Source organism: Trifolium pratense, linkage group LG7, assembly GCF_020283565.1.
Source record: "Trifolium pratense cultivar HEN17-A07 linkage group LG7, ARS_RC_1.1, whole genome shotgun sequence".
Lineage (NCBI taxonomy): Eukaryota > Viridiplantae > Streptophyta > Magnoliopsida > Fabales > Fabaceae > Trifolium > Trifolium pratense.
In genome coordinates this window covers 31,752,513-31,763,394 of record NC_060065.1, presented here as the reverse complement: position 1 = coordinate 31,763,394, position 10,882 = coordinate 31,752,513, and the positions used below count along the sequence as shown (strand labels likewise).

General features: G+C 31.3%; 1 protein-coding gene across 1 annotated transcript; it reads right to left on the bottom strand.

Annotated features, from left to right (window-relative positions):
* Positions 1-469: 469 nt before the first annotated feature.
* LOC123897793 (putative E3 ubiquitin-protein ligase LIN-2) lies at positions 470-5,623 on the bottom strand. The gene is made up of 7 exons (XM_045948576.1): positions 4,532-5,623; positions 4,180-4,321; positions 2,902-3,839; positions 2,502-2,649; positions 1,696-1,953; positions 1,156-1,459; positions 470-896 (listed from the first exon to the last, which is right to left on the bottom strand). Exons 1-7 carry the CDS (start codon positions 5,443-5,445, stop codon positions 766-768), a joined length of 2,835 nt encoding a protein of 944 aa, XP_045804532.1. The 5' UTR covers positions 5,446-5,623; the 3' UTR covers positions 470-765.
* Between the last annotated feature and the right edge of the window lie 5,259 nt (positions 5,624-10,882).

Here is a 10,882-nt window from a genome sequence, read left to right as displayed (position 1 = left end):
GTTTCTTTCTTTGGTTCAACAAAATTTTCATAATTCATATATTGATGAAATCATAAGCTACTATGAATAAAACAAACATTTTTCTACCAATAATAAATTGATCCAAGTGATAAGGATCTTGATCCCATTAAATATGTGGTCAGAAGTTCGACTCTTGACTCATATCTATAAAGAAAATTCGGTTGAAATTGGAGAACCCACCTTTTGTGTTTCATAGAAAACTCTTAGAATTCTATAAAATCGGCTTGTATGATGATGATTGTCTATACTTTATAAACACTTATAAGATGGTAACAGAGCTGGTTTTGTAGGGTTGAATTAGGTCACCCTCCCAATTTTAAGACGGTATCAGAATCTCTCCAAAATCCGATGACCACCCGATATTAGACCACACCCACTATTTATTTCCATGCACCAAATCATAACTTCATATACTAATGTCGTGGTAATAAAAAAACAAATATTTTTCTTTTGGTGGAAAATATTCCCTTCCTTTTTCAAGTTAATCAACTATACAAAATTCATGGATATATGGTTACAATCCAGCTTATGTGAAAATGAAAGGGAATGATAATAAGGAAAATACAACTAATTAATTGAATTTATTTTTGAATTGACGATGAGATTATCAAAATTACAATGAGACACAGTAATTTTGACAAAAATTATACTCTATAGCTGAATCATAATGTCACTGTAATTTTATCAAACTCACCGTTCTTTGAAACATACAATAGGTATATTCAACAAATATGAGACTGGCTATTATTGATTTAATTGCATGCTTCTTTTTGAGAATATTGAGATAAGTTCATTGGCAGTCCACGTCACTAGGGAGAGATTTCTTAGATGTTTGAGTGAGTCTTTGTTTAGTGATGGTAGGATAGAGTCACATCCTGCTAGCAATATAAGACATTTGTGAGGACAAAATGAAAAAAAAAAAACTATATATGACATAAATTATAGTAAGTAAATTATTAATTAAATTTTTATAATAAGAACATGTTGTGAGGCCATATTTAATTGGAAACCTCTATGATGCCAAATTGAAGAATAAAATTATGATCATTAAGTTCCGTAGATACAAGTCAATTGATAGCTGTAAGGACATTGATACATAGTGACTCGATTTTGAATCCAGAATTATGTACGTACCTGAATTTTTTGTAAGATGCAACAATGAATATGAAGCAAGTACTCTTTCTTCAACATCATTATCATAATTCAATGATTGTAGCAAATGTGGTGTGAAGATTGAGAAAGCCATTGATGTAAACTTTGTATCTTCAACTAAGTGAAGATAGCTACACATCCATGAAATAGTTGCAAGACTTGCACGTGCTAAGCATGGGATCCCATTGGCTATAGAATTTGCAAGTGCAGATAGCAATTTTCTATTTTCACTTTTGAATAAGACATAAGCTACTTTTTTTTGCCAACTTTCATTTTCTTCTTCCTCCTTGTATAATCAACCAAATATGAATAATCAAATAAATTTCTAGTACTAAAAATAGAAGAGAAACCACCAATACTAGAAACATGAAATAAACAATATTTAATTATATACTAGTTTTTTATGTTATGTTTGTAAATTGAAAATACTCGATCACGCGCTAAATTGATCGTTCTAAAATAGAAACTAAAATAAATTAATATCATAATTTTTTTTCTAAATTTTTCATAAGCAAAGTTTACCTTGTGAATTGAATCATAAGCAACAATTTCTTTGCAAGGAGGAAATGAATCTTCTAAGCAAAATTCTTGGAAACCTGATTTTTGTAAAAACAATTTTTCCATTAATGATTCCCCTGCATAAGAAAAATGGCCTCCTAATAAAAGTAGAGCTTTTGCTGATTGCTGTTGAACTCTATCATCACATATTTGACAATTTAAAGAAGCTACAATTGCTTCAATAGCTTCTTCTCTATATATGCTCCCCTTGAAATTATCTTCCTGCAACACACCTGCTATTGCATTAGTGAACTCTTTTTTTTTTACCAACAAATTAAAAAATCAATTCAATTTTCTAGGTAGCCTGTTTGGTGAAGTGAGAGACACATAAAGAATTTCAAGTAGGATCAGAGATTTAGGATTCGAACCCTAAAAACTAAAATAATCACTACCTTACTAACGTAAAGAGTTTCAAGCAGAATCAGAGATTCAGAGTTCGAAACCTGAAAACTAAAATAATCACTACCTTACAAAGGTAAAGAGTTTCGAGCAGTATTAGAGATTCATTGTTTGAACTCTAAAAAGTAAAAACTAAGATAATCACTATCTTACTAACATTTTCGTATAAAATGTAGGAGAATTTAAAAGTTAAAATTCAAGTAGGAGACTTAGGGTTCGAACCCTAAAAACTAACAACCCTAACCTCTAGTAACATGCCTATGAAATGTAGGAGGGTCTAAAAGTTATGATTTTGAAAATAAATTTAAGTCACAAAATCACGTGCACAACTAATAACTTTTATATATGCTATAGTAAGTTGAGTGAATTACCATAAGATCAAGCATCAATAATATCACTGCAACTAAAGGCCTTTCTTCTTGTGGAGCCTTTTGAAGGTATGTGAAGAAAATGTGCATTGTGTTTAAGCCACTCCATCCATCATTGAGTCCTCTTAAGAATTTCAAAATCTTGGTTCTTCTATTGTATTTTCCAAAAGAATATCAGCATTTCAAGATAAAAAAAAAAAAAAAAAGAGTTAAATTTTCATGCACCATCGGTGGTAAAAGTTTTATACTATCAGCACATCATCACAACCAATTATATCAATTGACTTTAAAAACGGGTATAAATAAAAGTCAAAATTTGTAATGACCAGATGATTATGATTGATTGACATTATAATCTTTTTTACACGACAGTGTATACGAATTAAATCATAAAGCAACTTACCTATCAAGGGAAAGCAACTCAGATATCACAAACAATGCATTACCACTTGAATTTTGTTTCCATCCAAGAACAATGAGTTCAAGCAATGAACTCTTATTAATATTCTCAGCTAAGTAGCTTCTGCAACTTCCTTCGGCTCGAACGCAACACGAAATAATCAAAGCAGAATTCTCCCTCTCATTCATCTCTCCATCTTCAATTCTTTTCATCAAAAGTGTCAATCCACCAAGTGAAAGAACTTGTCTAGCATTCTCCAAATTCTTATCTTCATCGAAACCGTTTAAAAGTTGATCCAAAATATAAAATGCTGCAACTTGAGGACTACATTGAACTGTGAAAAGTGTTTGCAATTTGTCACCAAATTCCAATACTCTAAGTATCAATGGCACCCATTCTGATGATATCATTTGTTTCGCCATTGGTTTCGACAAATAAAGAAGCACCGAAGCCTTAAGAAAAAGACTAGTACTTCTTAAAAGTCTCACAAAAACTTCTAATTGTGGATCAGAATTTAGTATTATTTGTCTAATTGAATCATTTCTTGTCATTAATTCCGCCAAAATTGATATAATCAATTCGAGAATTTCATCTTCGGTTGAGACATATAAAACCTCTAAGATACCTTCAACTACATTGGTTTGTGTCAATGCTTCTTCGATGAGAGGATCACCGGGTGAGTTCAACCAAGCTTTGGTGACAACACGAATAGCAAATTCGCATTCAGTTAGAATGTCGGATGAACATATAGTTCGAATAGCTTCAACTAAGTCACTTGAAAGAACACTTAAAGAAGCATTCTTAGATTTAATATAGTTGATTTTTGACATGGTTTCTGTTGGTATGAACCTGCAAGATAAGCACTTAAAATAATCCAATCTTTGAGCTTGATTCTTGTCAATTTGGCTTGATGATCTTTCAAAAGAGAATCTGTCTTGTTTCTGTCACAAGTGAGAAAGAGATTAAATTTATGAAATGCAACTAACTTTGGCCCTATTTGGATAAACAACTTAACTAAGCGCTTATCTAATAAGTGCTTATGTATAAGCTATTTCTATGGAAAAAGATAAAATAAAATCAAACTGTTTATAAGATACAAGCCGTTTTCATATGCTATGAGAGCTTATGGAATAAGCTGAAAACAGCGTATGGGCATTTCAAAAGTTGTATCGCTAAGTTTTTCCAAACAGTCTCACAAGTACTTATGATAGTATATAAGCTCAAATAATTCAATCCAAATACACCCTTAATATCGATAAATTTGAAGGAACTTAAACTAACCTGAACTGAACTGCATTTGTAATCATCTCCTTGGAATTTTTTATCAATCTCTAATTTCTTGCTTAGTGTCATAATTCCACTTTTGTCACCAAGACAGGTAGGTTTTTGCTTCTCTTCTTTGAGGCCAAACACTGCCTTGTATCTGTTACAAAGAACCAAAATATTAAACCACATAATATAGCTACTCGCTCCGAAATAAAAGATAAACAAAACAAAGTACATGTATCTGGTAAAAAATTCCTCGGGAACGAAATGTAAGCAAAAAAGTACATACACTTACTTATTTGCTTATATTTCGTTCCAGAGGGTTACTATTATTGTGATGAATATGTAAGATGTGCCTATAACTTACAAGTTTGGATTAATGGAAGAATTAGAAATGGTAGAATCTGAAGACATTCTTCTTGATGATCTATAACTTGGCCTTGACGGCAGGGGAACAATCGGAAGAGGAGGCTCACCGGCGCCACTAACTTTAAGCCATTGCTTATAATACATAGCAAAAAGATAAGTTCCACTATCCATTTTTTCATTGTAAACTTTGTTCAAAACTTTGATTTTCTTTTCCTTCTCACCATAAACTTCATTTGAAAGAAATTCAAATTCACTAGTATACCAAATTTTTAGATGAAGTAGATGAGGTAGAAACAAATGCTCCCAAAGGTCACAAAGTAAATAAGTTCTAGCCAAATTTGGTGAATAACAAAACACTTGAAGTAAAAACTTTGAAGAAACTTTATCATTTTTCATCAACTTATAAGCTATTGCTAAGTAAAGTTGAGCACAAGATGAAAGTTGAGATTTAGAAGCAATTTTGGTTAAAAGCTCAATAGAATTTCTTAAGCTTTTCATCATTGTAACTTGTTTCTTTGTTCCTTGATGATAAACTTCTATCAACTTATCAATTTTCTCCATACAAAAATCAATGTTCACAAAGATTTCATCATCATCGGCATCATCATCATCGGCATCTTTTCTTCTTCTTTTTCTTATTCTATCCAAGAAAGAAATACATTTCTCTCTAATAGTTTTTCTAAAACTATCATCTTTTACATATCTTCCTATGTAACCACTAAGAATACCAATCACTCCATTAATAATGGAACCATCACCATCATCACCATTCACCAAAGTTTCAACCATTGTTGAATTTTCTAACACAAAAGACTTAGAAAAATTTGATCTTTCAAAAGTTGAAGATACCCTTTTGAACTTAGATGAAGAAGAAGAAGAAGACCCTTTTGAATTTTGTTGAGAAAAAGCCATAAGAGGCTCAATGAAATGGATTTTGAAGGTAGAAGAAGAAGTTTTAGAGATAGAAAAAAATTGAAAATAAGAAATATAAGATAAAGTTTAAAGACAGCTAGATTATACATAGCTATATGTGAATATAATAGACACAAACAAAGAAGACAAATAAATGTGTTGGATTTTGTGAATGAGTGGATCTTTTAAACTATATTTTAAAAAGTTTATAAGATTCTGTTGTGTAAATTTGTTCAACTTATGAGTTAAATTGCCGCCACATTTTATAAACAGTTACTTGCAAATTGCAATTGTAAATTTAAATTTAACTATAGTGTGTACAAAAAAGTACTTTTATGTCATTAAAAAATTTAAGTTTAAGACAGTAATTTTATTATTATTTATTATCATGGACAATACAGTGCTTTTATATACCAAATGTTAGTTGGTTCAGTGGTGATCGACGCTGAACTTGGTAGGGAGGACCACGGTTCGATCCCCGCAACTGCATTTGGGAGGGGACTGGAACCACTTGATGCACGAACTCGCCCCGAACTCTGGACTACTAGGGCCCCCTTCCGCTAGAAACTAGAGAATGAAAACCAAAAAAATACAGTGCTTTTATATTGAATCGAATTTTGATATGCCTCCTATATGATATTGTTTTTCCTGTTAACCCCTCTAATGTCAAGATTTTGTCCTCTTAACCTCTCATTGAATATGTTGACTTAAAATTCCAGATAAATGATGATGTGACATGCTTAGTGAGAATAAACTGAAATTCATTAACATTATAGGAGGCAAAAGGACGGAATCGTAAGCCGATATATATTTAATGAAAGGATAAAAGGATGAAATCTCCACATTATAGGGGTAATGAAAATAATATTACAAGGAGTAGCTTCTTCAAAAAAAAAATATTACAAGGAGTAAACTGGAATTCGATGACATTAGAGAATAAACACTATTTAACTCTTAATTTTAATTAAAAATAGTACTATATTTTATATTATGTTCTGATACGGTTAAGTTAGGTAAGATCAACTTGTGCTGGACTTTACTATGGGTAGTATGTGGTTTCGTTGGTTCTGATGTTTTGTTGTTTGGTTTCATGTTATGTTTCTATTTGCATTAATTTATATTAAAACAATATAAAATAGTTATTTACTAGGTATTTTATAAGCATGGTATGTCTCTTGTGTGTACTTCTGTTGTTTTAAGATTTTAAAAACTTTTTGAAATTTTTTGTGTGAGTCGAGTATTATCTACATACAATTATTGAGACAAATTCGTGACGTTGAGTTAGGTAGGACTATAGCAAACGATAACATTTTCTCTTAAAATTTTAACATTACTACGTTCTTAGGGTTGGTCCAAGAATCAAACAATCCAAATTAAAACTTTAGATCTCAAAATTTTGAGCCAAAAAGAAGCTATTGAGAAAGTTCAATCTTGGAATATGATTTCATGCTAAAACAACGTCTTGCTGTAACAAATCTAGATCATCTGATCTTAAATCGACGGTCAAAATTGTTGTGAAATATACGCCTTAAAATAAGAGTTTTTTTTAGATTGAATTATTTTGACTCAAACCAAGCATGTGAGAGAGATTGCTTAGTGTTAGTTGCCATTAAATTGAACTTTGCCATTATAAACTCACAAGTACGAGTAAAAGAGTTGAGATTCAAACTCTAGTCATAGCATCCGACCTAATAATTTTAGCAATTTTTATCAATTAAGTTAAAGACTTGTTATATATGTTGGATTTTACTATGGGTTTATGTGATTTCGTTGGGTCTGATGTTTTGTTGTTTGTTTGGCTTCATTTTTATATTTCAATATGATTATCGATCGATTTTGAATTTTTATAAAAATTTGTGGAGTTGGTCTACTCAATAAGATCTTTGAATTCGACGGTTGGATTGAAGAAATATAATGCCGATATCGAGTTATTAAACGGAGTAAGTCAATGGAGACTTACTCCTTGAGTCAACGGATCCCTCCTCATATTTTATAAAAATTTGTGGAGTTGATCTACTCAATAAGATCTTTGAATTCAATGGTTGGATTGAAGAAATATAATGTCGATATCGAGTTATTAAGCGGAGTAAGTCAATAAAGACTTACTCCTGGAATCAACGGATCCCTCCTCATTATATTAATATTTTTTTGACAGGATTATATTAATATATTTAATATAATGAGATGATATCAAATTATATTGGTCTAAATTTGAGCAACGTTAAATTGTTCAATAACATTTTACTAGATGCATATTTTATAAAATTAATCATTAGACATAACCGTTATACAATGTTTTTTTTTTTTTGACGCAAAAAAAACTTATGTCATTTCATTCATAATAATAGTAGCAATACAATGAGGGATTACATTAAAAGTACTGCGATAAGCATGGGATAAAGCTGCTCGTGCGAGTGCATGAGCGCTACCGTTTGCTTGACGCCTAGTAAAAACGACTATGAAGTCATTATAGTGATGAAGTAAGGTTCGACAATTTTGAATGATTGAACCATACTCTGATTGGTTGATACTCATCTTGTTCACATCATCCACAACAATCTTACAATCTAGTTCAAAGACAACTTTATTATAACCCAAGCTAGCAACCCATTGTATACCTTGATATAAGCTCCACGCTTCTGCTTCCTGTACTGTCATTACCACATCTTCATGTGCTGTCATGGCCAAGATAAAACTCCCTTTGTCGTCGCGAAGACAAGCTCCCATGCCTATACGTTGCTCATGAGCAAATATGGATGCATCAAGGTTGCACTTGACGAAATTTAGCGGCGGAGGTTGCCATGGTGTAACTTGGACCTGTTGTTGTCGTGGGTGGGCTATGTCAGCTGGTTGACGCGCCTGCTGCCAGGCCTGGAGGGTACCATTGGCGCGGCCAATTACCTGTGTCGTGCTCTCAGTTTTCTGCTCCCATAACCGTTATACAATGTTAAACAGTGACATATCCAGGAATTTTACATAGTGGGGCACTACATTCTAACATTAAATATACATTTTCTAAAAAAAATACTACTACATTTCATTTTTATTTTTTTTGACAATTACTACATTTCATTTTAAAAAGTATAAATATGCATCATATTTGTTCTATACAAGAACTCATGTTTTGAAAATACTTAATGATTTTCTCATTTTTAATGTCAATAAAAGTATTTTTCTCTATATAAGTACTACTCTCATCTTCCTTGTTCTTCTACCAAAGGAAATTCACTACTCTCATGCAGTCATCTTAATTAGAGGAGCATCACCTCTAATTGTAAAAACAAATTTTCAGATCCATCACCTCTTAGCAAAATTGGGGTGACAAAAATAATAGTTACAGGAGCTTGCAATAGTTACATAGATACAGTGCAGATCGATAGATAGCATCAATGGAGTTTTGGAAAATTGGGGAGGGTGACGATAGTTAAGTTATTAAAAAAAGGGTAAATAGGGTTTTACCCCCCTGCAAAATAGACCAGTTTTGCGTTACCTCCCTGCAAAATTTTTTTTCGTGATTACCGCCCTGTAAAATGAAGATTCCATCATTTACCCCCCTCAGTCGATAACATGGATGCTAACTGGACAAAAATGATGACGTGGCACATACAAGTGGAATTAATTTATTTTATATTTATTTTTTTTATTGTCAATTCATTAATGAATGTATAATTATTATTTTTTTAATTAAAAAAAACTGAAAAAAAAAGAAGAAAAAAACGATAGTAATTGGGGTTAAAGGTTCATCTTCTTCAATAGTTGTGATTATAGAAGATAAATAATTTAGGGTTTTTAATAAGATGTGAAATTTGAGAGAAATTTGGGTAAGAAGATTTTGTTGATTGTGTGGGATTTGATTTGTGATTACACCGAGAAGAAGAACAAGAATGTTTATAAATAAATTTCATTAACAATTTTTTTTAATTTCTTTTTCTTTTTGAAAAATTAATAATTATATTAAGTTATTTATCTACGTGGCACAAAAACTTTAATAAAAAATGAATAAAAAGTCACACATGCATCCCACGTCATCAATTTTGTCCAGTCAACATCCATGTTGTCGACTGAGGGGGGTAAATGATGGAATCTTCATTTTACAGGGGGGTAATCACAAAAAAAAATTTTTGCAGGGGTAACGCAAAACTGACCTATTTTACAGGGGTAAAACCCTATTTACCCTTTAAAAAAAAACTCTCAACTTGTCCAACCGGTTATCTGGTAAAGTAACAAAGAGAGTGAGTGAGGTGTCTTGATATTATTGGAGTGTGTTTAAAGAGTGTGTTAGTGGGTGTGTCCCTAGCATTACTCATCTAATATATATTCTTAAAAAAAAAATTTAAATTTTTTGTGCAGCACCCGCCCACACACCTTCCAACGTGCATCCGTCCCTGATGTTAAATATGTCTTTGGTTTTTTTTTTTAAAAAATATACCAACTTTTAATTTTAGTTTCTCTTAATTTTATTTTGAACTTTGCTTCGTTGTTATAATGACTTTATAGTAATTTTTGCTAGGCGTCAAGCAAACCGTTGCGATTATGCTCTTGCACGAACAATTTTATCCAATGTTTCTCGCATTATTTTCGGTGTAATTTTTAATTGTATTTCTACTATTGTTATGAATGAAATACCATAAATTTGTTTGTGTAAAAAAAAAAAAATCAAATGATCAAATTGAACTTTCTTTAAGTACATTTTCATTCATTTAACTCAAAAATGCATCAAATACAACAATGTCTTTTTCTTCCATTTCATGCTCCTTTTTAGTGTTATCTCAAGTGCAACTTTTGATTTTGAATGAAAATTTTCTAACTCTGTTCATCATTTTTTAGGGTTTGCTCGTTCCGCGCATATAATTTTAAATGCAACATTGTTTTAACTATTAAATCAATAAGTCTTACCGTTAAATCAATATGTCACCTCATATCTATTTTAATCTAGTGAAAACACTTATTAATCCAATAATCAAAACAAACTTATGCATAATAAAAAAAAACTCGTTTTACTTGTGCATCATAAATCTTCCCCTTAGTATATACTCCCTCCATCCCTTAATATAAGCTCCCTTTGCAATTTTCACGCTTATTACGAAAAGTTGGTAGTGTAATAAATGTGTACTTTTTGGGCATTACAATTACTATATTGTCCTTTGTGAAAAAATGTATTTATAGTTAATTTTACGTATTTCAATGTAAAATATGGTTATGTTTTGAAAATTAATAATAAATATGTCTAGGGAATTGAAAATGAGCTTATATTTAAGGACAAATTTTTTGTTTGAAAGGTTGCTTATAATTAGAGACGGAGGGAGTAGTATATCACATGAACACTATTCACAAACTTGATTGAAGAAGAAAGTAAAGCACTCTTGGTCACAAACCCCACACACACACATACATGCCAAAAACAGACTACACTACAAAGACAAATAAAAGAGGGTAA

What these genes read in the sequence shown, in the direction of transcription:
- LOC123897793 (XM_045948576.1), bottom strand. Translation starts at nt 5,445, where the DNA reads ATGGCTTTTTCTCAACAAAATTCAAAAGGGTCTTCTTCTTCTTCTTCA. An exon ending in GAGTTGCTTTCCCTTGATAG is followed by an intron (nt 2,650 to 2,901) that starts GTAAGTTGCTTT and finishes AAAATACAATAG; the next exon opens with AAGAACCAAGATTTTGAAAT. An exon ending in CTTATGATTCAATTCACAAG is followed by an intron (nt 1,460 to 1,695) that starts GTAAACTTTGCT and finishes TGATTATACAAG; the next exon opens with GAGGAAGAAGAAAATGAAAG.